Source organism: Anguilla anguilla, chromosome 11 (assembly GCF_013347855.1).
Source record: "Anguilla anguilla isolate fAngAng1 chromosome 11, fAngAng1.pri, whole genome shotgun sequence".
Classification (NCBI taxonomy): Eukaryota; Metazoa; Chordata; class Actinopteri; order Anguilliformes; family Anguillidae; genus Anguilla; species Anguilla anguilla.
In genome coordinates, this window is record NC_049211.1 from 38,251,082 (window position 1) to 38,277,926 (window position 26,845).

A 26,845-nucleotide genomic window follows, 5' to 3' on the forward strand; every position below is an offset into this window, starting at 1 on the left:
TTAATTCAATATCTGATAAGTACATGGTTAATACATAAGCATGTAGTAAAATTTAACAAAGTAAATTATTGTCTGTGTCTAATCATATAGCACCACGACCTACAACATGACGAACTGCTACTATAACACCCAGGAACCAGAACCAGTACCAGAGGGAGTGGCTGGCACTGAGGTAGACATACCGGGACCAGAACCAGTACCAGAGGGAGTGGCTGAAGCTGAGGTAGATGTATGGAGACCAGAACCAGTACCAGAGGGAGTGGCTGATGTTGTGATAGATGTACCGAGACCAGAACCAGTACCAGAGGGAGTGGCTGATGTTGAGATAGACGTACCGAGACCAGAACCAGTACCAGAGGGAGTGGCTGATGCTGAGGTAGACATACCGAGACCAGAACCAGTACTAGAGGGAGTGGCTGATGTTGAGATAGATGTACCGAGACCAGAACCAGTACTAGAGGGAGTGGCTGATGTTGAGATAGATGTACCGAGACCAGAACCAGTACCAGAGGGAGTGGCTGATGCTGAGGTAGACGTACCGAGACGAGAACCAGTACCAGAGGAAGTGGCTGAGGCTGAGGTAGACCTACTCCCCTGGAAGCCCTACAGCAGCAGGAAATCATGGGAGACAGAAGAAGCAGTGGAACCCCAAGGCAGTGCAGCGACCGGAACCGGAACCACGGCCACAATAACCCCGAAGGACCACATGCAGTCTGGCCCATCAATCTTTCATATCACTGTGGAGGAATTTTAGCCCACTCATCTATGCAGAACTGATTTAATTCAGACAAATCTGTAGGTTTTCCAGCATGAACTGCTTGTTTCAGGTCCTGCCACAGCATCTTTATTGGGTTCATATCAGGACTTTGACCAGGCCACTCAAAAAACTTTAATTTCTGTTTCTTTTCAGCCATTCAGATGTGGATGTGCTTTTGTGTTTTGGATCATTGTCTTGTTGCATGAACCAATTACGATTTAGCTTCAGATCATGGACAGATGACCAGACATTCTCCTTAAGCGGAATTCATGGTCACTGGCAAATTGTCCAGGTCCTGTGGAAAAGCATTCCCACAGCATTCCCACACCATTGCAATACTGCTACCGTGTTTGACTGCTGGTATCATGTTCTTACTGTAAAATGCTGCATTTTATTTACGCCAAACATAACAGGACCCGTGCTCGGCCAAAAAGTTCCACTTTTAATTCATCTGTTCATAGGACATAATCCCAGTGTCTTTGTTTTTGTGTTTTTGTCATGATGACTGCTCTTAAGTGAGGCTAGAGACCTGCTGTTCTTTGGATGCTTTTCTTGGATCTTTTGTGACTTCCTGGATGAGTTGTTGCTGCGCCCTTGGAGAAAATTTGGCAGGCTGGCCACTTCTGGGAAAAGTCAGCACTGTTCTAAGTGTTCTCCATTTGCAGATAATGGCTCTCATTGTGGTTTGGTGAGCCCCAGAGCCTTAGAAATGCCCTTCTCCCCCTAATCTCTTCTGGAATTTCCTTTGATCCTGGCATAGTGTGCCTGTGGAAACTTGTGGTGACTATTTCACTCTGATGGTAAGGTTCAATAGTTTGATTCAACATGGTTTGCTGCAATCAAGCTTGGCTGTGTTCAATCAACTGAATCTAATTATCAATTAAATTTCCTTAAACATGTGTGATATTAAATAAATTCAGAAATAATTTTTAAAATGTATTTTGGGTTTAGTCAGTTTCCCTTTGCCTAATATTACATTTTGTAATATTACATATTACAAAGATCTGAAACCATTCAAGTGAGACAAATATACAAGAATAGAGGAAATCAGAAATGGGGCAAATACTTCTTTTTTTTCTCTTTTTTTTTTACAGCACCGTATCACTGTCTACATGTCATTCAGCCAAGAAGCAAACAGGAAAATTAAAGACAACCTGGCCAGGATCCTACAAATCACGGACCTACTCCAGGACTACAAGATCATCTCTGCCTACAAAAGAAACTTCAAGAACTTCAAGGACCATGTGGTAAGCAGCAAACTCCCTAAAATCAACACTGTACCCACACAAAACCTGGTATTTCACAAACAGGCCACTACAGTCAAAAACAACACAACAAACACAACATACTTAATTGAACACAGTCAACACAACAAACTGCATATATGTCACTGCACTGCACTGTATAATCACTGTGACATAAAATATGAAGGAGAGATGGGGAATATGATTAGAACACATATATTACATTAAAAACCATAGAGACACAGACACAAATATCAAGCTTTCAAACAAATGCTCACTGGACAACAGGACAGATGTAGGATCGAAAAACACAAGATTAGAAAGGTGAATACCATATTCCCAGGACTAAACATATACATATATTGACACATATGCAGTTTTTGGTATTGCCTGTATTTGTTGAATTACAATGTACAACAGTGCAAACACAACACAACAGAATACACCAAACCAAATTTTAGCCACTGGAGAACTCTTAAAAATTGGATTTTGCTCATAGAATAGCTGAAAAACAACCTAACTGGAATCATCTCAATAAAATAATCACCAGAAAATGTGTTTGAAATAATTTATTAAGAGAAATTTCACTCAAAATAGATCTTCTTACAACAGAACAAAAAGAAAATTTTTAGAAAATTTGGATCATCCAAAATCCATTATTATCATTTTCCCTGAGCATTTCACTGTACAATAGGCTACCTGTGTGTTTGAAATTAGCTAATATATGTGAAATTTGCTAAAAATGTTAATAATTAAAATCAGAATATATTTTGCCTCCAAATACTTGAACTATTAATTTATTGTGTGCAATACAGAACACAATGTATGGTAAATTCTACTACTTCTGCTTCTACTTCCCATAGCTTTTACTCTGAATACTTGTTTCTCTCATATTCATTATTCCATAAAAATAATTTTCTATATACCATGTGCTCCAAATATTTGAGAGAACAGAGACAAATTTCTTTGCAAGGGGCAAGTTCAATTGCTTTTCATGAAAAGCCCCCTCTCCAGCCCATGCAATTTTAAAGCTATACCTTTCCCAGTTTCCTAAAATTTACAGTCTTGAGGCCACCATTAAGGTTTGTTTGATTTATGTTAACTTGAAAGACAAGATATGTGTGTGTGTGTGTGTGGTTTGATTGAATTGCATATGCAGACTCCTTACCTTTTTTGGCCACTAGATGTAACCATTTCATCAAAGATTTCTGAAATGTGACCGCAACGGTGGAAAATTTGACATTCAGTTCCATTCATGAAAGATGATGTTCCAGCCTTATTAGGATGTGCTACTTTTCAACAGCTAGGCTTGATGCAGAGAATCAGTGAAGTTCAAATGCGTAGAAAAATATATTCTCTGTGCTTTTCAAGGTCTGTTCAGAGGGATGGGTTGCTTACCAGTGGTCCATTCCAGAAAGTAGATTCAAGAAATCTTAAGCTCAAACATGAAGCCTGACACGAGTGAGTCATATTTCGCCTGTCCATATTTCTTGGTACCGCAACAGCGGATTCCAAATGAGATGATCGATCAAACTCGGATAGGTTAAGCCCAAACCATTCGAGTTCACGGCAAAGCTATGTCCAGTCTCCCGTCGAAAAAAATTATTCAACATAGATTCTGAGTCCGTGAAACACCGTTAATTATTTTTTCACGCCTACTGAGCAGGAGATGATAAATAAAAAAGCAATACATCAGCAGCACCAAAGGAAAGCAAGTTGCCGTGGGAACAAAAAATCGCAAGGTTAAGTTAATCCGTAAGTTTTTTCTGACTGTGCGTTCACTATAGTGCTTGCTGAATTAAATATTTAGGGAGGTATTATTTTTTATTTTACTTATTTTTAGTTTCTTTAGGCACTTATTTACACATTTTTTTAGTCTACAGTTTCCCGACTATTGTCACAGTTTACGAGCATATGCAACAAAACCAGGTTTTGAAAGATATTAATACAAAACTGAATTAAATATGTTATTAAATAAAGAGGTTTACAAAGAATGAGGAATCAAAATCATACTTGATTCATGTATACATTTTATGAATACATTTTAAAAGGCACAAATAAACTAATGAGTGAAGTCATTGTTAGTTGTTCTCTTAATTATTTGGAGCATATGGTGCGTGAAAATGGTAGAAAATGATTTTTATGGAATAAAGAATATAACATCAGAAAAAAGCTCTTAGAAGTACAATACAGTAGAAGTAGAATTTACCATTAAATCACTGTATTGTACACAATGAAATAATAGTTCAAGTATTTGGTGGCAAAATATATTCTGATGTTTAATGATCATAAAAACAATTTTAGCAAATTTCAAACACAGTAGAATATTGTACAGGGAGGTAGTTTGGGAAAATGATGATAAAACAGATTTTGGATGATCCACTTTTTTGGTAACATTTCACAATAAGTTTCCATTAACCAGCATGAGTTCATTCATTAACTAACCTGAACAGAGAATGAACTAATCTATTAACATTCATTCATGTAAACTAAGCCATTGGAGCAACTCCTTTTGTTATTCATTATTGTAAAGAGCATTCAGCTTTAAATTGCACGGGCCTGTTGAATACCCGTCACATCCAGGGGAAAGGGAAGAAGATATTAGCCCAGAAACACTGGCCATAACCCCGACAGGGAGCGCAACCAAGCCAGTCATTATAGGTACACCCGGAATTTCCAATAAGGTCACCATCGCAACGCAACCAACGCTTACGGTGCAAACTAGATACGAGCTAGTGAAAGGTCCACGTTAGAGTCAGAAAAGTACGTGGGGATAAGCGCTGAGTGAGGGCGGTGCTAAGGATAGTGGTCAAAGGTTAAACTTTGGGGGTTAGAGAGAGGGGTGGGGTCAGGGTTAGAGTTAGAAGAAGGGGTGGGGTTAGGGTGAGAATTAGAGGAAGGAAAGTGGGGTTAGGTTTAGGGTTAAGAAGGGGAAGATATAGTTATAAAAGGAAGTGTGGTTGGAGTTGGGGAGGGGCACAGGAGCTGGGTTAAGTTCAGGATTTTAGGAAAGGACATCATACTTGTCACCTCTAAAAATGCGAAATATATAAAAAGTCTGATCAGGCTGGATAGACGGAAGAACTAGAGTATCAATAATCGAAAAGCGGTTAGTGGCCATCATTTCATACGTGCAATAAGGAACAGTGAGCCCTAATGACCCTGGGATAGGGGTGGGGGGGGGGGGGGGGGGGGAATAAATAAATATGAATGCAAGAAAACTGTAAAAAAAAATAAAATGAATGTACACAGAAATAAATAAATGAATGGATTAAATATAAACATAAATGGGCATTTCTGCCCTTATTTATTTTCATAGTTATTTATTTCTTGATTCATTCATTTCTCTATATATTAATTTTTGTATTTATTTCTCAATTCGTTTATATCTGATTTTTGTCCGCATTTATTTCTTGATTCATTTATTTCTGTATATGTTTATTTCTTTATGAATTTATTTCTGTATTTCTTCATCCATATGATAATGAGGGGACTGTCAATCAATGTATGTCATAGTGTCATTGTTATTTCCATTGGTTGATGAATACCATAGTGTGTAGATTGATTGCACATGCCTTGCTTCAACACTGGTTGCTTTTACTGTTTTCAGCTGTCTAGCCATGTCAGGGCCTCTCTCCCGCCATAACTTGGATGAATCGGAATTGAATAATCGAGATAAAGTGAAGACAGGGGTTGGCCACAATTTGAATAACTTTTAATTTCACCAATACAAAACCCCTTCCGTGCTTTTTTTGAATAAGATAGTGAGCGCCATTCAAACAAAAAAAAATTTTGGTGCCATTTTGCTTCTGAAATGGCTGTAGAATTTTAAGTCCCTGAGGACGCAGGTAGCTGTAATGTTTTTAAGACACTTAAATATACCAACATATGAATAAATAATAACAGATTAACATCAAAATTTTAAAAAAAAGTTTTTCTTGTAATAAAATTTGTAATAATGCCTTCAGTTTGCTTAAATTTTTTGTAATAATCACATTGATTTTGGTGAAGTGATAAATACATTTGCATGTAAACAAATTACCATAATAATTAGCATAATAATTTCTTCTGAAGTAAAAAGTAACATTGCTGAACTGTGAGTGCACTTTATTATTTATTTATTATTTAGTAGCTTTATCTACTCTGATTTTGTATATTCATAGGGAAGGATTCATAGGGAAGGATACGAATAATGAATTGATCGATTACTCGTCAGATACATGCCGACTCTATCTTTTTATTTTCTCACAAAGGCTAGGCTATGTGTTGGAGCTTGGCTCCATTTATTAATTTATCATTTATCATAATTTATCATAGTAGCTCTGCACTGAGGGAAACTGCCCGAGGCAGATTGTAATGATTGTAATAATACCTCCATCAATTGTAATGAAAGCATGCGTTTCAAAATATGTGATTCAATTACAAAGAAAACGTTATCCTACTGAAGTATTCTAGAAAATATCCCATACCCTATAGGCTAGCACTTAGCAATGGACGCCTTTTACCAGTTGACTGCCTCAACTGGGTTACCTAATATTAAAATTCAGTTCGGTTTTAGGTCAAAATGGTGTCACAGCATTTTTTTTTTAAAATCACTAATTGCTATCTAGTCAACTACCGATTTATATTTGAAACAGAGGCTGAACTATAAACGCAGTAAATCTGTAACTAGCATAGCTAATCTCTATACAGTCGTTCATGGACATCGAGCTTTCACTATTGCAAGTATGATATTGTAACTGTTGGCTTGCTTGCTCTTACAAATTTCCACTTTATTTATCGAGTTAGACCGGATTTATCGGATTCATTTAGAACAATGATTGAACTTTTGCAGGAGCTACTCCATAGTAGTGGTAGATGGAGAAATAATACACATGTCCCAGCCAATCGTATTCAGCCAAGCCATTGTGTATTGGTTTTGTGGGTGTGCAACATTTGTGAGTTGAAAATAATTTTTTTGTGTGTCATGTTCAACACTGACTGTTTATTGACACAATAAACTAAACATTAAGACTGTATTATGATGGAAAGACTTGGGTACTGATGTGCATTGTTATGCGTTGCATTCATGAATTTTTTATACAACCAGAGGTGCTGCCTGGCCAAGATGTGTTCTAAGGATAGATGCTTACTCATGCTAGGAATCAGTTTGGAATTGAGCACATTATGCGATCTCTCGATCTGTAAAATAATTGAAAGTCACTATTCCTGCCCTATAGTAGGGGAGAGCGGGGCAAAATGTAACACAAATTTTTGTGTTAAACAAGTGGAACAAGTGGTTGCATCGGAGCTTGAATAATGCATTTCAAATTAAATACTCAAAATTTCTCTCTCTTTGTCTCCAACAAACAGCGAGAAATTTCAATGAATATTTTGGGATATAAAATTGCAAAATAAAAGTCTGTTTTGGGTATATGTAATAGATTTTTTTTTTTTTTACCATGAAGTATTTTCCAGGTGCTGTATTGTGTGTATGTGAAGGAATCCAAATGTATGTTATCGTAAAACCGTCTTTTTGGTTCTCCATAATACAGTGTAATCATGTTTGGTATTGTCGGAAAGCCGATGTCATGGGGAATAAGTTGGTGTCTTAGATGGTGTGGTATAGTGGGCGCTGACTGAAGACATTGATATCTATGTGTCAGCGCCCAGCCAGCTATGAAGGTCAATTTGGTGTGACAGGCTAACAGAAATAGCACAAGCAGGATCTTTCATGTACTGCTTTGTTATGATTGTGCCTTTATTTGATTACTTTATTTGATGATTTGATGGCTGGATATATAAGGGAAAAGTGGAATGGTTCGACTCGTCAACATTGTTTCCTGCATGCCATTTGAGTATAGCGTTTACATACACATTTTGCACCATTATATATTGTCGTTACTGTTCAATAAATTGCATTCACTTTAATCTGGCCTTCCACTTTAACTCTTACGTAGCAGGATCCACAATAGTATCGATACGCCAGAGGCACGTCTGCATCTACCAAGATAGGTATCGGACTGCATAGAGCCACACTACTGGCAGATAATTTGCATTCTCCTTCTATATATAGCTGTTAGCACAGAGGAAAGGTTAAAACATTATTTTGGAGTCAGATAATCGAGATCATTAAATAAATACCACTCCAGAAGCACCAGGTAAGACTACGCCCTTTGTCACTTCCACTGTTTGGTGTATCTGAGGGGATTTTTACAATAGCATGCCAGCTTGCTGGGATTGCTAGCCAGTCGAAAGTGCAGACACATCCCAGGCGGGTTAAATCTAATGCAGTGTTTCATATGCCGCCAGTGATGGAAAGTACTTGTAGCAGCAGAGTTTTCCACTAATAAATTGTATGCTGTCAATGACAAAATACAGTAGGCCAACTAGAGTGTTTTCAATCGATCCCATCATGACATCTCTTAAGCTTCTATATACATTACAATGTACATAACAGTGTGAATTATACACAGTGAAAGACATACAAACATGTAGCTACACAATGCAGAATAATTAGCTCAGACAAAAAAGTAGTCTGTATTTGGTTTCAGAAAATAAGAAATAGAAAGAGAACCATTATGGGCCTCCAGGGAGGTCTTTGATATGTTGGAAATAAAACAAAACTTTTTTTAAATTAACAGCTTGTTGTCGATAGACTATTGTCTACCTAATTGATTGCAGTTATTCAGCTCAGACCTTATCTTCATAAAACATATTTAACTCAATTTAACATCAGTGAGAAATAGCTTAGCTAATCTTTATGTGTGAACTGATATAGCTTTTTGGATTGAAAAGGGAAGACATCGAACAGGAACCAGAGCATAATGTACAGTCTTGTGATAAGTTTTCACTGAATGCATATTTTAGGCTATGAGAAACATTTAAATGTAATCAATAAATAGAGTAAAGTCTGTGTTTTCCCTGATCTCCCCTACCCGAATGTCTATGCTGGCAAGAGATAGCCAGAGGTTTGGGACTTGCTGACATAGCTAAAAATGCTAGTCCTGGATTCTCGCGTGGATGCTTTGACAATTTGTTCCAGTTATATGCATCACAGAGGTTGACCCTGTAGTGTTCTGCAATTTGGAGGAAGTGGCTCATCGCCTGAATGCCCTTCTCACATGCTGCCTGTGGAAGCTGTGGAGAGTCATTCATTAGCTGGTGCATCTGTCCACAACGTTGGCACTCTTTCTGGGGTTGGTGAGAGAACAGTTTACCTCCAGATGCCAGAGCAGGTGATTCTGAGATTTTAGGGCAACAAAAGCCTCCAGTCACGTAAAGTTCACCCAGATGTACGAGTGCATCTCAACTGGATTTAGGCTACTGTGGTATGGTGCACAGCTCAAGTTTTTTTCGGCCATAAACCGGTGTTCTGGACGATCAGATATCTTATCTAGGAACTGATGCCTGAATGTAAATGTAGTGTCCACTCATTATCATATGAACAAAAAAATACAAAAATTAAAATAAATAAATGAATCAAGAAATAAATAAATACAGGAATACCCATTTATGTCAGATTTTATTAATTAATTTATTTCTGTGTGTACATTCATTATCTTTTTACATTTTACATTTTTTACATTATATTTATTAATTCATTCATTTATTGAGTAATTTATTTGTTTACTTATTTTTAATTTTGGCCTTTTTGGTCCTCCATACCTGAAAGGGGGAAACTATTTATAAACGTGCTGTAATTTCTACACGATGAAACCAAAATGTATTAAAAAAATACCCTGAAATAAAAGCTGAGAATGTCCACTGAATTGTTTGATTACAAATCTAAAATGGTGGCGTACAGAACCAAATAATAAAAAAGTCTTTGTTTCAAACATTGTGTGTGCATGTATAAGTGCCGTTATGGGCTGTGTTTTTATTTGTATAGTGCTTTTTTACAGAGAATTGTCACAAAGATGCTTTACAGGGTAGAAGACATACTCATCAGAGAAAGTTTATTCTGAACCAGGATGAATGCAACTTTACATCGAACTTGAAAGGCCTAGATTTTAGATCATGAAGAGATTGTGAGAACAAGATTTGAGATTGAGGGCAATGAGCTGACAGAGAAACAGACAGCTGCTCTCTTTCCATCCCCTAACTCCTCATTTGCTCACTAAACCTTGCAAATCTCAGTGGCAATCCTAAGAAGGCAAAATCAAAAGCCTTAACAACCAAGGTGTAGGTCAAATGGCTGATTATTACCAAAGGTAAACCCATCAGTTCGTCTCAATCCCCTTCCTGCTGACAACCCTCTCCCTCCCTGCCCCCCCATGTATAATCCCAATTGAGACTACTTAGAAGAGTATAAAACCACACTTAGGGTACCTGGCACACAACAGGATCTGACAACCACAGGAGACCTGACTTCTCTCCTCCCCTCCATAGATCTTCTCCCATCCTTTCTCAAGAGCCCACACAAGCCAAGATGAACGGCACTGAGGGTAAAGACTTCTACATCCCTATGTCCAACCGGACGGGGTTGGTGAGGAGCCCATTCGAATACCCCCAGTACTACCTAGGAGAACCATGGCAGTTCAAGATGCTGGCTGCCTACATGTTCTTTCTCATCTGCTTTGGCTTCCCCATTAATGCCCTGACACTGGTGGTAACTGCTCAGCACAAGAAGCTCCGACAACCTCTCAACTTCATCCTTGTCAACTTGGCTGTGGCTGGCTTGATCATGGTCATGTTTGGATTCACAATTACCTTCTACACCGCCATTAATGGCTACTTCGTCTTTGGGACCATGGGCTGTGCCATTGAGGGCTTCATGTCAACTCTTGGAGGTAAGACATTTAACCATCCTCTAGACTCTCTTGAATGCCAACCTTCTGTGCTGATCGACCTAGTTCTGTTTGTGGTCTATGAATATTTAACGACAGACCTAACTCACCCTTGCATTCTATTCTGGCAGGTTTACACTGTATTGCTGGATGTGTGTGTGTACAATATAATCAATGTTAACAAGCATTAGAACACAGGTGAAGCATTCTTGCGTAAATTTAATTCATTGAAACGCTTTCCTTTTGGAACTGCAAAAGGATAAAATCCCCTCTCTATGACACTGTTTCACTTTCAATGCAAGTTTTCAAACAATCAATAATAATCACAAAACTGAGTTAAAAACAAGCCAGACTGCTGTTGTCAAGGTAGAATTGGCCATCTCTTATCAGTCCCTGTTGTTAACCACCGCCATCTCTCTTCCCTACACAGGTCAGGTGTCTCTCTGGTCCCTGGTGGTGCTGGCCGTTGAGAGATACATAGTGGTCTGCAAACCCATGGGTAGCTTCAAATTCACCTCCACCCATGCTATGGCTGGCATTGTATTCACCTGGATAATGGCTATGGCATGTGCTGCCCCACCCCTGGGTGGCTGGTCCCGGTAAGTCAGGCATTTGATGATAAATCAGCAGACCCCACTGTATTTATTTTTATATTATATATATTTTACTATAGAAATGATTAAGTGTACTTTCTTCCCATTCAACACAGGTACATCCCTGAGGGCTTGCAATGCTCCTGTGGGCCTGATTACTACACCCTCAACCCAGACTACAACAATGAGTCCTATGTGATGTACATGTTCAGCTGCCACTTCTGTGTGCCCGTCTTCCTCATTTTCTTCACATACGGCAGCCTGGTTTGCACAGTCAAGGCGGTAAGAATCACACTAAATTTGTTGGGGCAAGTGGGAGCAAAGAACACATTTGTGGGAAGTGAAGTCATTGCTGTTGTTTCCTGTAAATATACGAGCCCTGAGAGAGCGGTGCTCCCTGCAAAGATTTCGTATGTTAGCTTGGTTCCATGAGAAGCCATATTACATCACACCTATTGCCTATTTATTTTTTAAGTACAAGTTTTGGTTTTACAAAATTAAAAGGTGGTAATATATCATTTTCTGTGGCAAGCAGTTCAGTATAGATGGCCAGTATAATGTGCCTGTACCAAACAATATTATTTCTTGTGTGTTTATATGGTTGGCTCTATTGTACGGCTCTCTTGACCTTGTGTGTCTGTCCTACTCTCTTCCTCCTCAGGCTGCCGCCACCCAGCAGGACTCTGCCTCCACCCAGAAAGCAGAGAAGGAAGTGACACGCATGGTCATCTTGATGGTTCTGGGTTTCCTGGTGGCCTGGTCCCCTTATGCTAGCTATGCTGCCTACATCTTCTTGAACAAGGGTGTAGCATTCACTGCCCAGAGCATGGCTGTACCAGCCTTCTTCGCCAAGACCTCAGCCTTGTTCAACCCCATCATCTATGTGCTGCTAAACAAACAGGTGAGTCCGGCATTCATGGGAATATAGACAAAATAGACTCAGTACTTTCTCTGCCTTTAAAAAAATCCTGATTATTTTTCACTTTTTGTACTGAATGACTACTCAACTCTGGACCTGGAGGGCAGCAATACAGCAGGTTACTGGTTCTTTAAACCAGTAACATTCAGTAATGGGTACCAAATGTGTTCCGTTAAGTCTATGAGTTCTTGTATCAGGTCATCATGTCCTTGGACAGAATAGAACCTTGAAGATAGCAGCATAAGAAACTGTAGTGCTGATATCTAAATGTCTTTCTTTTCCTTTAGTTCCGTAACTGCATGCTGACTACTCTCTTCTGTGGCAAGAACCCAATGGGTGATGATGAGTCTTCCTCTGTATCTGCAAGTAGCAAGACAGAGGTTTCTTCAGTTTCTCCAGCATAGAAACCTCCCTCTGTCTCCACCCTCACTCAGCTCTCCAAGTTCTCACCATCTTCATTATTTTATGAACTGTATCAAAGAAGCTTATATTTCAGCAATTTAATGGATATATATATGTTTTTATAAATGTATATATATAATGATTTGACTTTGAAATTAAGTGCTGATATATTCAAGAGCTATGGCATCCCATCTCTCAAACATTATGTAACCCTCTTACCCTGAACCTTGTTGATCTTGCAGCTCTCCAAAGCTCTGGCTTTCTATTAGCATAACGGGACTTTGTGACAAAAGGAACAATGTTTTCTAAGGAACAAAGCAAAATGTTATTTTTTTTTATTTATTTTTTTTTTTTTTGCTTTTTTGTTGTTTGCCATCATGGGAAGCAATGTCATTCCAGTTCACAGACATCTTCCATGGGTTTGTTGCCTTGCATATAGTGAATGCAGGACATCAAGCTGAGCCGTTGTACTGTGATTCTTGCGGTATCCACTGCTGACACCCCTCCCCCTTTCTAAGCAGTCCCTTTAAGTCTGCATCAGCTCTTGGTCCAGGATGCAAAGCTAGCAGGGCCTTTTAACTGAATGGGCAGTGAATATCTTCATCTACACCAAACAGTGACAAAGCAAGTGGGCAGCACAGGACCTAAATTAGAGTTAAGGCTCAATTGGAATCTACTTCTTGGTAGTTTAAACTCCAAGACTGAGAAAACAGGGTCTGGCCACAAACACAGGGGCAGGACAAACCCAGCATAAGAGACACACGAGGCAGCCTCTTAGCTATTCTCCATGAAGCAAGGTGAAGTTGAAGATCCAGAGCTGGTCTTTTACATTTTTTAAGTTATGTTACACAAAATGGGGGTTCACTACAGTTCTCCTCTCCACTCCACTGTTCCTTTCAATGCTCTGTATAGAACTGGTGGACCTGCCCTTTTAGTGGTGAGACATCAAGGGAGACTGGCAGGTCCACAAGCTTGATTCAGAGGACTGCACTAATGTTTTGGTTGGTTTTGATGAAGTTTGTTATTTTATTTTTGTGTCATAACGTGGCTATCAATTCTTTTGCTGGCCTGATCATGTCATCGATTGCTGTACATATTTTATAAATGAATATAAAAAATAGGACTAGACCAATAAATTCATGCATCACAAATACTTGTGTCTGGTTGTTTATTGAACCATTTGGAAATAATTACACGTTTAATTCAATATTCTAAATTAGTTTTGAGGAAAATGTGTTTAAACAGTTAAACTTTCATTTTCTCAGCATTCAGTTTCAGGCCATCACTATAAGTCCCTGACCAAATGCAGCTAATCTCAGATGTTCTGTTCTTGTACTTCTCCGGGGTCTTAAGACTGAAAATACCTTGACATTTGGGGTTTCAGCCACTATTTCTGCAACGGTGCAAAGCCCGTAGTATTCTCTTTCATTTGCTTTGTTTATGTATTGGGGACCGATGCATATCCAAATGACTGGCTTCACTACTGTCTCGCAGTGACTGAACCATTCAGTGCAAATCCTCTTTTTTCCTCAGTTTGTGTGCCATAACCTTAAAATTACCTTCATTGTGGTAGTGACCTGGTTGGTGTCTGTTCTGGATAGAAGGGTTGACAAGTTATCTATTAAATCCAAGTTTAGGCAAATCCTGGATTATTGCTTCCAAACAAGAGGATCAGAGAAAGCTCGTGTCAACTTCAAGAAACTCATGATCAGTAACTAACCTGGTTAAATTGTCTTGAACTAAATCTTACCTCCTCTGTAGCATTTGATGAGATTTATTAGGCAGACGCGTTGCTTCACAGGCGAACTATCTGATGTATCTCATTCCCTGTTGAAAATAAAATATACCACAAGAAAACAGTCACAAGAATGGCAAAAATTTTTCAAATTTTGAAAAACCATTAAATGAAGAATGGGGGGGGGGGGGGGGGGGGGGGGCTGTATGAAATCTCCCTTTTTTGGGATGGCCATTAAATAAGAGTATCTGCGGTTATTCTACATGACTTTGACAGTGTTTTGGAAAAAAAGAATGAAATCCTGTAAATTTGTGCAAATATTTTACCTTAAAAACAGAGATATAACGTATAAGTTAAACATTATTTTTTTATTTAAATATTTTTTAAAAAATAATTTAACATTTAAGTTATGTATTTAGCCTATATACTTTGAGATTTGTGGATTAAATCTGAAAGCATGAACTAAAAGGCTTATTTAGCATTAAATCTGAGAAAGACGCATACAATTTGGCATAAATATTTGGGGAATGCCATATTTAGGCTAAATCTGAGGGGGAAAAACACAGTAAAAATGTGATGTGTTTAACTTTACATTTGGCACCCCAGATTGAAAACCCTGCGGTTTTAGCATTTTGTCACAACTCCGGTTGAAACTGTGCACGACACATTGGACATATATTTTGTCACTGCTAATGTAAATAGCATGCTTTTAAAAAATTTTATCTGCAGGAAATAAAGGGGAAAAGACACCATTTTGTTTAGAAACAGATTCTGCTGGGGGAGGGAGGGGATTGTGGTGATGACGTGCAGCCAACAGTTAAAGAGATTATTTCAAATGCCGTCCCTCAGCAGCCTGCCACCTGTGTGATCTAGAATGAGGTGTAGGGAATCATCATCCCCTTCATCAAGTGATGGTGTGGGGCTTCTCTCTCCTCTCATGGTTGCCATATTGTGTAGTATACCACCTGACACAATTTTGTCATATGCCCGCTTTGGTGACACCTTGAGCCAACACCTTGGGGCTCCCTTTCGTCACCTCCACCCTGGCTCGCGTCTTGCTATGGGCCAAGTTGGAGTGGGCTTGTGGGCCAGCCTACAGGACAGGGTAGGACGTCATCGCAAAAGCCTGGCAGAGGTAGCCTCTGTCTCCAAGTAGGAGGCCAAAAAACTGTCCTATTTCTTCACATGGTACATAAAGCATAGGTTTCACAATGGAAACTTTAAAAATTCACTTACGTACATCACTAAAGATTTCATGCAAAAAATGTATAACTCTATGAAAAGTGGCATAACATTTTCATATCAACAAAACAAGGTGGACTCCCAGAGTCAGGCCATTTGAGCTGCACGTTAGTTGTGAGGTGGCTGGCATTGGAAATGCAGTAAAGAAGAGTAACACGTTGCATGGTAAACTGAAATGAAGGATAGCTCTGCAAGGTATGAATTTTTGGCTCATAATATTTTACCGCACTGTAAAACCAAAAGGATTTGAACACAGACTTAAGCACTTCTCTGTAACACTTTAGAAACCCGGCAAGGAGTTGAATCATCTAAACATGTTTGAAACCTTTTTTGGGATCAGGCACAGACTGATTGGTAAATTTGGCGTTTAACTATCATTTCCTGAACACCTGTGCGCACTTGCTGTTCGGGTATTAAATGTGTCACACATTCTTCGGATTAACAGTGCATGACCTGCACACTTATACTGCACCCCGTTGCTTTACCGATGCGCTCTGCATCTGCAGTGTCCCAGTCAAGCTCCCACAGGCAGAGAACGCCAGGCAATGCTAGGGGGAGTGAATGCAAAACCACCAGGAGGGACACTGGAGATGTGAGGCTTTTGGGGGTTAACTGATAAATGACAGGTTGCCTCGAATGAGGATTCATGAATACATGCTTCTGAATGAGCTAGCTAGAATATCTATTTGGGGTCTTTTGCAAAGTAAAGCCTGGCAAATGATTATCGTATCTATAGGGTTTTCCCCGGAAGGCCACACCACACTGTAAATGTTTGTATTTCACTGTTTTTTTCTTCTTCTTCTTCAAACCACTGTCAAGCTCATGTAGAATAACAGAAATAACACTTTTTTTAATGGCCATCCCATAAAAGAACAAGATTTCACAGTTTTTTCCCCTCTTCATGAAATGTTTTTTCACTGGCGACATTGCTGCCTTCCTGACATTATTTTCTTACAGGATTTAAATTATTATTTTTTTTTTTTCACGGCGCATGATCAGAAAAGGTTCACATGCAAAGCAAAGTGTCTGCCTAACGAACCTCACCGAGCGCAACGCGGAAGGTCAGGTTTAGTCTGACCTTCCGCGTCAGATGGCCTGTCAGATGGCGGGTCACTAGCAGAGCGTAAGTTGCAACAGTAAGTGACACAGGCTGTCGCTGATCCTTGAGTTTGAAACCGATAATCCAGGATTTCCTGAATTCCATTTTAGTAGATCTGGACAACTTGTCAATCCCACTATCTGGAGCAGACACCAGGTAACTGCCACATTGAAGTTAATTGTAAGGTTTTTCCCAGTTATACACACACCCGGGAAAGTTCCTATGGCAAACAAACTGAGGAATGAAGAAGCATTACACTGAATGGTTCAGTCACTGCGAGACAGTAGTCAAGTCAGTCATTTGGATATGCATCGATCCCCAACACATAAACAAAGCAAATAAAAGAGAAAACTAAGGGCTTTGAACCGTTGCAAAAATAGTTGCTGAAACGACAAATGCCAAGGTATTTTCAGTCTAAGACCCCAGAGAAGTGATGGCCTGAACCCGAAATGGTGAAAAAATGAGATCCATTGAATTGAAGGCATGAAGTTAATTTAAACTGTTTAAACTGTTAATTTAAAATGTTTTCCTCAAAAAAAATTTTAATATTGCAATACAGTTATATGTACTTATTTGCAAATGGTTAAATAAACAACCAGACACAAGTATTTGTGATGCATTCATTTATTAGTCTAGCACTATTTTTATATTCATTTATAAAATATGTACAGCAATCGATGACATGATCAGGCCAGCAAAAGAACTGATAGCCGCATAATGACACAAAAATAAAATCACATACTTCATCAAAACCAACCAAAACATTAGCGCAGTCCTCTGAGTCAAGCTTGTGGACCTGGCAGTCTCCCTTGATGAGGGCAGGTCCACCGATTCTTTACAGAGTATTCAAAGGAACAGTGGACCTTTCAAGACTAGTTCTGGATCTTCAAATTCACCTCGCTTCATGGAGAACAGCTAAGAGGCTGTCTTGTGTATCTCCTATGCTGGGTTTGCCTTACCTCTCTGTTTTCTTTCTCAATCTTGGAGTTTTAACTACCAAGAAGTAGATTCCAATGGAGCAATAACTCTAATTTCGGTCCTGTGCTGCTCACTTACTTCTTTACTGTTTAGTGCAGGTGAAGATATTCACTGCCCATCTGCTTGAAAGGATCTGCACTAATGTAGCTTTGCATCCTGGACCAAGAGCTGATGCAGTCTTAAAGGGACTGCTTAGAAAGGGGGAGGGGTGTCAGCAGTGGATACCGCAAGAATCACAGTACAACGGCTCAGCTTGATGTCCTGCATTCACTATATGCAAGGCAACAAACCCATGGAAGATGTCTGTGAACTGGAATGACGTTGCTTCCCATGATGGCAAACAACAAAAAAGTAAAAAAAGGAACATTTTTGCTTTGTTCCTTAGAAAACATTGTTCCTTTTGTCACAAAGTCCCGTTATGCTAATAGAAAGTGAATGCAAGATCAACAAGGTTCAGGGTAAAAGGGTTACGTAATGTTTGAGAGATGGGATGTCATAGCTCTTGAATATATCAACACTTAATTTCAAAGTCAAATCAATATTTATACATTTAGAAAAACATATATATATCCATTGAATCATTGAAATATAAGTTTCTTTGAAAAAGTTTGTAAAATAGGTTGAGGGTGAGAACTTGGAGAGCTGAGTGAGGGTGGAGACAGGGAGGTTTCTATGCTGGAGAAACTGAAGAAACCTCTGTCTTGCTACTTGTAGATACAGATGAAGACTCATCATCACCCATTGGGTTCTTGCCACAGAAGAGAGTAGTCAGCATGCAGTTACGGAACTAAAGGAAGAGAAAGACATTTAGATATCAGCACTACAGTTTCTTATGCTGCTATCTTCAAGGTTCTATTCTGTGTTTTCTTGTATTCTGACATGATGACCTGATACAAGAACTCATAGACGGAACGGAACACGAACACATTTGGTACCCATTACTGAATGTTACTGGTTTAAAGAACCAGTAACCTGCTGTATTGCTGCCCTCCAGGTCCATAGTTGAGTAGTCATTCAGTACAAAAAGTGAAAAATAATCAGGATTTTTTTTTAAAGGCAGAGAAAGTACTGAGTCTATTTTGTCTATATTCCCATGAATGCCGGACTCACCTGTTTGTTTAGCAGCACATAGATGATGGGGTTGAACAAGGCTGAGGTCTTGGAGAAGAAGGCTGGTACAGTCATGCTCTGGGCAGTGAATGCTACACCCTTGTTAAAGAAGATGTAGCCAGCATAGCTAGCATAAGGGGTCCAGGCAAACAGGAAACCCAGCACCATCAAGATGACCATGCGTGTCACTTCCTTCTCTGCTTTCTGGGTGGAGGCAGAGTCCTGCTGGGTGGCAGCAGCCTGAGGAGGAAGACAGTAGGACAGACACACAAGGTCAAGAGAGCCGTACAATAGAGCCAACCATCTAACACACAAGAAATACATGAAAAAGTACATTCCTTTCCTGATTTCCTTTATTAATGCATATTTGTCACACAAAATGGTTTCTGATCTTTAGACAAAATGTAATATTAGACAAAGGGAGTAAACATACAAAGTATTTCATTTTTTTAATTGAAAAAGTTGTCCAACACCTATATCGCCCATGTGAAAAGGCAATTCCCCCCTTAAATGTAATTACTGGTTGCACCACCTTTAGTAGCAATAACTGCAACCAAATATTTCCTGTAATTTGATATCAGTCTTTTACATCACTATGGAGGAGTTTTGGCCAACTCTTCTTTGCATAACTGCTTTCGACCATGAACTGCTCATGTCAGGTCCTGCCACAGCATCTCTATCAGATTTATTTATTTTTTGATCTGTTTGCTTCGAGCAAATGGTAAATGGTAAATGGACTGCATTTATATAGTGCTTTTATCCAAAGCGCTTTACAGAATCAAAATTTTAACATTTCTGTTCTTTTGTTCCACCCGCAACATAATGTTTCTGAACTGGTTAGAACGAAACGGAAACTGGTCAGTTTTGTTCCTTTTCTCCCACCTGGCAAGCATTGAGACCAGCCCAGTTGCCTGTCTCAAAACCTGTTTGTGATCATGTTTCCAAAAATAATGATAAAGAAGAATAAAGGGAACAGTTATTTTTTTTAGAGGTGCAGCAGTCCTTCTGTGAGATGCATGTGGTTTTTGACTGCTGTATTAACCACAACTGCCTACATGAAGCCCCTACCCCATTACCACCCACGGTTTAGAAAAAGAAACCTATGGATGGTGAAAAACACAGTGGGCAGACAGTATCACACTGCATTAGCACTGAATAACCTGGCATGGCCATTACAGCTCCATGACAAAATAACCATGTGCAAATTTCTTTGATATAGGGAAATAACAGGGGGAAATTCTGTTGGAAAAGACTCTACTGTCAAATCACTCACGGCATCACATGCAAATAATCTGATCAACAGGTATTTACAAGGTCTTGGGTAGTACAGAGGTAATTGAAATACGAGCTTTATAAATCACATTAATTACATCCAACATGAACATAAACGGATGGCAATGTCAGCATTATCCACGTTGAGAGCTAATAGTTAGCATCATCAAATCTACTGACATAACTTACACAGTAGCCTAAAATTAAAAATTATATTGTATCACCCAGCTTTATTGTTACACAACGGAGCAACAGCACAGCAACTCGGAGCTGTACTCGTAGCAATAACTTGCACTGACTGGCCAACTCATTTTCAGTAAGAAAACCGAAGGTACGCGTAAAGCATTACCAATAATATATTAGGCTATGCAAAATGAAATCACCATGATATAAATAAAATGTGACTCACCCTCGAAGGTCTTCTTTCTCCTACCAAAAGCGGTCACAAAGGATATCCTCAAAATCCAGCTTCATGACAAGTTCTGACTCGTCCATCGATAAACTAAAGGCACTTGCTGTCCCATTGTGGTTTGCGTATGCCTAATAATTGGCAAGCTAGCAGAAGTGTAATCACTGGTAGCAGCCATAGAGCACACATTGGAACTATGGAGGGTAGGAGGGGCCAGGCCATAGTGCACACATAAGAACTGTAGACGGTAAGAGGTAGTGGTGGGCGAAAATGAAAGAATTAATCTTTTTGAATGATAGCAAGCGGAACAACCAATGAATGAGCGAGATCGAATGAACCGCTGTCTCGAACTATAGGACGTCAATGAATGAGCGAGTTGAATCGGACTTGAGTTGAGACAGATAGGGTGCACTCACTGAACGAGATCGAATGAACCGTTCTCTCAAACTAGGACGTCTGCTACTTGCCCAGGAAGAACGACAAATTGATGTAGTATCATGTAGAAACTGATGCCATTTTTTAGAAAAAGTATCAAAACTCGAGAGGTTTGAAAGGTTTGATACATTTGATACATTGAGAAGAATCGGTCCGCCCACACCAGTAAGAGGGACCAGGCGGTGAAGCCTAGAAAGTAGCGGGAAACGGCCTCTACTGCGCATGCTTGAGGGCAAAAGCACTTGCTGCCCATTGAATTCAATGTAGAAATCCAAGATGATTTCATAACCAAAGAAAACCTCATTGGTTTGTTTTTTGGAATCATAAGTTTCATTATGTGCAGCAGTTTCTGAAACAATGGCTGTTTTGGTCCAGAAGTCTTGGGAAAATATTTATTAAAATGTGCATATTTTACTACGTAAAATACTACGTGACCTGGCAGGCTATTCCACACATTGACTACTCTCTGCATGAAAAAATTCTTCCTAATGCCTGTATGGAATGTACCTTTTGTAGAATTTCCATTTTAAAGTCCCCTTGTTCTACTAACAGAACTCAACTTTAAGAATCTCTTGTAATTCACTTTGTTGATCCCCTTCATGAATTTAAAAGCCTCAATCAAATCACCCCTGAGTCTCCTTTTACTAACCTTGAAAAGGTTAAGCATCTTAAGTCTTTTCCTCATAGCTTTTACTTTCATACCAGTAATCAATCTTGTTGCTCTTCTTTGGACTTTTTCCAGAGCCTCTATATCTTTCTTGTAGTACGGTCCCCAGAACTGCACACAATACTCCAAGTGTGGTCTACAAATGTATTGTATAAGATAAGCATGATAACCTTGGATTTATACTCAATACTTTAGGCAATATATCCCAGCATCCTGTTGGCCTTTTTTTTTTTTACTGTGAAAGCACAGTGCCTAGAACCAGAAAGGCTTTGATCAACCATTACTCCCAGGTCTTTTTCAAACTGAGCACATTCCAATTTTGTTCCTCCCATAAAGTAATCCTGCCTAATGTTTTTATTTCCCACATGCAGAACTTTACATTTGGCTATATTAAATTTCATTTGCCAGGTTTCTGCTCACTTCTGGATTTTATTTAAATCTTCTTGGATCACTTTAGTACCTTCCAAACTATTAGCTGGGCCTCCCAGTTTTGTATCATCTGCAAATTTGACTAATGCATTTTCTATGTCCCTGTCGAGGTCATTGATATAAATGAGGAAGAGCAGTGGTCCCAGCACTGATCCCTGTGGGACTCCACTTCTAACAGCTCCCTGCTCAGATAATGTCCCTCCTACTACTACTCTTTGTGTTCTACCCTGTAGCCAGTTCCGAATCCAGGCTGAAATACATCCTCGAATTCCTACTGTCTTCATTTTACTAACAAGTCTCTCATGTGTTACCTTATCAAATGCCTTTTGAAAATCTAAGTAGATAAAATCATACTTGCTATAATCAAAACACTTGGTAGCTTCTTCAAAGAATACTAGAAGGTTTGTCAGACATGACCTTTCCTTACGAAAACCATGCTGGCTATCCCTTAGAATGTTACTATTTTCAAGAAATACTTACAACTTGTCTCTAATGATAGATTCCAGTATTTTACATATTATGCAAGTTAAACTTACAGGCCTGTAGTTCCCTGGATCAGTACAGCCCCCTTTCTTAAATATATTTATTATATTACCATGTTTCCAGTCCTCAGGTATTTCTCCAGTTTCTAAGGACTGCCTAAACATACCTGCCAGTGGTTTAAAAATGATCCCAGCTAGATCTTTGAGTACTCTTGGGTATATGCCATCAGTACCTGCTGCCTGGTTTGTCTTTAGTTTAAGTAATTAATGCAGTACTTCTTTATCCTCTATTACAATATCTGATAAGACTTTCTGAGTACTGAATATGCCTTCCAGTCTATTAGTAAGCACTTCTCTAATATGCACGTCTGTAGCATTAGCATGTAGCAGCACCAACTAAAAAAACTGCTGATGCAGGGTTGGGTTACCTTCTGCAGAACTGCTGCTGAGTCCATTTACGCTTTGTAGACCCACTTTAATTAAACCGATCCATTGTGTCCCGCAAGCCAGGAAGGCAGTCTCGCCAAATCAAACTGTCTCGCTATCTAGAAGTTCAACTTGGGAAATTAACACTGGGGGTGCCTGCTGCCACCATGATTTTGCACCATCATGCCAGGAAACGATGTATACTAGGCTACATTAAGTCTTACCCAGCCTAAATAAGTCTTACGCGGGTCAAAGAGCAAAGGATGGCTCTACTGAAGCTATGCTACAACTTGATCATTTATGTATCGCCGCTTGCCACAAACCGAGGTTAAATCTTGATCATCCGTTAATGTTGATCCCACCACTCGCTTGGGGCGATATAGCTCAGGAGGTAAGACCGATTGTCTGGCAGTCGGAGGGTTGCCGGTTCAAACCCCACCCTGGGCATGTCGAAGTGTCCTTGAGCAAGACACCTAACCCCTAACTCCTAACTGCTCTGGCGAATGAGAGGCATCAATTGTAAAGCGCTTTGGATAAAAGCGCTATATAAATGCAGTCCATTTACCATTTACCACTACAGCCAGGCTTTCTTTACTGAAAATTGCTTATAAATAACAATGGTACGGCTTTATCATTCATTCAATTTTTGTAGCCTACAGACAAATGTCTCAATCAGGTAAATAAGTAGTGCACCATTACAAAGTAACATTAAAATCATAAATAATACATCTACCTGTATTATTGCTACCAAGTGAAGGCACTAAGAGAATGAACTAACTAGACTATATATTAGCTGATAATATATTTACTGCTATAATAGTTTTATCCTTAGTTAAACTGCAAGTGTTTTGTTTCGAAATTCAAAATCCTCTGACAACAGAGAATAATCCAGATTCATCAACATTTCATGTCTGTGATTGGTCAAAACCACTCAGAAAGATAAAGCTCATCCATAACTCACCCATAATTTGGATTGACAGATATTTATATTTAATAAAGAATACAATTTTATTTTTATCAGTACTGTAGATCAACATTTTAACACCTTTGAATACAAACAGTCTGTAATCTCTTTTTAAAAAGTCATTTGTTTTGGCAGCTGGGCCAGTAGAAATGTAGGCATTTGTTAAATTGCACAGAATGAAAACAAAAAAATTTTCACTAAAAGTTTTTGCTCAGGAACAGTAATGTTGATTTTGTGTGTGTTTTCGTTTCTGTTACTGCAAAAATGCCTTTTGTTTCTGGTTTTGGTTTTTGTTTCCTTTTTTGTTTTCAAGCCCTGATCTCTCTTGGGTTCAAGTCAAGACTTTGACTAAGCCACTCCAAAATTTAAATTTAGTTTCTTTTCAACCATTAAGATGTGGACTTGCTTTTGTGTTTTGGAACATTGCCTTGCTGCATAACCCAATTACACTTGCAGACTGCACATTCTTCTTATGAATTTATGGTTTCTTCAAAAATGGCAAGTTGTCCAGGCCCCGAGGCAGCAAAGCATCCCCACACTATCACACTATCACCAAAATGTTTGACTATTGACATGATGTTCTTCCTGTGAAATGCTGTATTTGCTTTACACCAGATATAATGGGACCCATGTCATCCAAAAATTCTACATTTGACTCATCTGTATAGAACATTATCCCAAAAGGCTTGGGGATCATCCAGGCACCTTGCCATGAATCCCATTTTTGAATCCCATGAATCCCAGTCTCTTTCTAATTGTGGAGTCGTGAAAGCTGTCCTTAGCTGAGGCTAGAGAGGTCAGACGTTCAGTGGAGTCCCAGAGCCTTATAAATGGCTTTGTATCCCTTTCCAGACTGATATATTTAAACTTTTTTTCTTCTCATCTCTTCTGAAATTTCCTTTGATCGTGGCATAGTGTGCTTTGTGGTGACTACTTCACTCTGATGATAAGGTAACATGAGTGAGTTTTAGATTTAACAGGGCTGGCTGCAATCAAGTCTGGCAGTGTTTAATCAGCTGAATTTAATTATAAATTAATTTTGATTAATTGGTTGATTAATTCATTACATTTTCACATGGGTGATATGGGTTTTTGATAACATTTTCATTAAATCAATGAAATAATAATTTTCGAAAATTCCCCTTTGTCTGATATATTTTGTCTTACGATCTGAAACCATTCAGTGTGGCAAATATGCAATAATAGAGGACATCAGGAAGGGGGCAAATATTTTTTTTACAGGGCAAAGCACTGTAGTACTGTTTGGTACAGACACATTATATTGGCCATTTATACTGGACTGCTGGTCACAGAAAGTAAAATACTTGTACCTTTTTGTTTTGTAAAACCAAAATTATAACCAAAAACTTACATAGATGCTAGTATAAAAGATAGGCAGTGTGATGTAATATGGTCGCTCATGGAACCAAGCTAACATACGAAATCTTTGCAGGGAGCGCCGCTCTCTCAGGGCTCCTATATTTACAGGAAACAACAGCAATGACTTCACTTCCCACAAATGTGTTCTTTGCTCCCACTTGCCCCAAAAAATTTAGTGTGATTCTTACCGCCTTGACTGTGCAAATCAGGCTGCCGTATGTGAAGAAAATGAGGAAGACGGGCACACAGAAGTGGCAGCTGAACATGTACATCACAAAGGACTCATTGTTGTAGTCTGGGTTGAGGGTGTAGTAATCAGGCCCACAGGAGCATTGCAAGCCCTCAGGGATGTACCTGTGTTGAATGAGAATAGAATACACTTCATTTACAATGAATACAATCATTTCTATAGTAAAATATATATAATATAAAAATAAATACGATGAGCCCTCTTGATTTATCATCAAATGCTTGACTTACCGGGACCAGCCAACCAGGGGTGGGACAGCACACGACATAGCCATTATCCAGGTGAATACAATGCCAACCATAGCATGGTTGGAGGTGAATTTGAAGCTGCCCATGGGTTTGCAGACCACTATGTATCTCTCAATGGCCAGCACCACCAGGGACCAGAGAGACACCTGACCTGTGTAGGGAAGAGAGATGGTGGTGGTTAACAACAGGGACTGATAAGAGATGGCCAATTCTACCTTGACAACAGCAGTCTGGCTTGTTTTTAACTCAGTTTTGTGATTATTATTGATTGTTCGAAAACTTGCATTGAAAGTGAAACAGTGTCATAGAGAGGGGATTTTATCCTTTTGCAGTTCCAAAAGGAAAGCGTTTCAATGAATTAAATTTACGCAAGAATGCTTCACCTGTGTTCTAATGCTTGTTAACATTGATTATATTGTACACACACACATCCAGCAATACAGTGTAAACCTGCCAGAAGAGAATGCAAGGGTGAGTTAGGTCTGTCGTTAAATATTCATAGATCACAAACAGAACTAGGTCGATCAGCACAGAAGGTTGGCATTCAAGAGAGTCTAGAGGATGGTTAAATGTCTTACCTCCTAGAGTTGACATGAAGCCCTCAATGGCACAGCCCATGGTCCCAAAGACGAAGTAACCCATTAGTGAAGTGTAGAAGCAAATTGTGAATCCAAAGATGACCATGATCAAGCCAGCCACAGCCAAGTTGACAAGGATGAAGTTGAGAGGTTGTCGGAGCTTCTTGTGCTGAGCAGTTACCACCAGTGTCAGGCCATTGATGGGGAAGCCAAAGCAGATGAGAAAGAACATGTAGGCTGCCAGCATCTTGAACTGCCATGGGTCTCCCAGGTAGTACTGGGGGTATTCGAATGGGCTCCTCACCAACCCCGTCCGGTTGGACATGGGGACATAGAAGTCTTTACCCTCAGTGCCGTTCATCTTGGTGTGTGTGGCCTCTTGAGAAAGGATGGGAAAAGCTCTATGGAGTGGAGGAAAGAAGTCAGGTCTCCTCCGACTGTCAGCTCCTGTGGTGTGC

At 39.3% G+C, this 26,845-nt stretch overlaps 2 protein-coding genes across 2 annotated transcripts; one reads left to right on the top strand and one right to left on the bottom strand.

The window, feature by feature from the left end:
• Positions 1 to 136: 136 nt before the first annotated feature.
• Positions 137 to 12,703, top strand: LOC118207664 (green-sensitive opsin-3). The gene is made up of 7 exons (XM_035381459.1): positions 137 to 223; positions 1,852 to 2,004; positions 10,372 to 10,772; positions 11,200 to 11,368; positions 11,479 to 11,644; positions 12,024 to 12,263; positions 12,569 to 12,703. Exons 3-7 carry the CDS (start codon positions 10,412 to 10,414, stop codon positions 12,683 to 12,685), a joined length of 1,053 nt encoding a protein of 350 aa, XP_035237350.1. The 5' UTR covers positions 137 to 223; positions 1,852 to 2,004; positions 10,372 to 10,411; the 3' UTR covers positions 12,686 to 12,703.
• A 4,683-nt stretch (positions 12,704 to 17,386) lies between these two features.
• On the bottom strand, positions 17,387 to 26,769 carry LOC118207665 (green-sensitive opsin-3-like). Its single transcript, XM_035381460.1, has 5 exons — positions 26,388 to 26,769; positions 25,792 to 25,960; positions 25,500 to 25,665; positions 18,848 to 19,087; positions 17,387 to 18,524 (listed from the first exon to the last, which is right to left on the bottom strand). The coding sequence occupies exons 1-5, from the start codon at positions 26,746 to 26,748 to the stop codon at positions 18,408 to 18,410; spliced, it is 1,053 nt and encodes a 350-aa protein (XP_035237351.1). The 5' UTR covers positions 26,749 to 26,769; the 3' UTR covers positions 17,387 to 18,407.
• Between the last annotated feature and the right edge of the window lie 76 nt (positions 26,770 to 26,845).

Bases quoted from the DNA above. Each gene is read 5' to 3' on its own strand.
- LOC118207665 (XM_035381460.1), bottom strand. From the start codon at position 26,748: ATGAACGGCACTGAGGGTAAAGACTTCTATGTCCCCATGTCCAACCGG. The intron at 25,666-25,791 runs GTAAGTCAAGCA...CATTCAACACAG, and splicing joins CCCCTGGTTGGCTGGTCCCG to GTACATCCCTGAGGGCTTGC. The intron at 18,525-18,847 runs GTGAGTCCGGCA...CTCTTCCTTTAG, and splicing joins ATGTGCTGCTAAACAAACAG to TTCCGTAACTGCATGCTGAC.
- LOC118207664 (XM_035381459.1), top strand. From the start codon at position 10,412: ATGAACGGCACTGAGGGTAAAGACTTCTACATCCCTATGTCCAACCGG. The intron at 11,645-12,023 runs GTAAGAATCACA...CTTCCTCCTCAG, and splicing joins TGGTTTGCACAGTCAAGGCG to GCTGCCGCCACCCAGCAGGA. The intron at 12,264-12,568 runs GTGAGTCCGGCA...CTTTTCCTTTAG, and splicing joins ATGTGCTGCTAAACAAACAG to TTCCGTAACTGCATGCTGAC.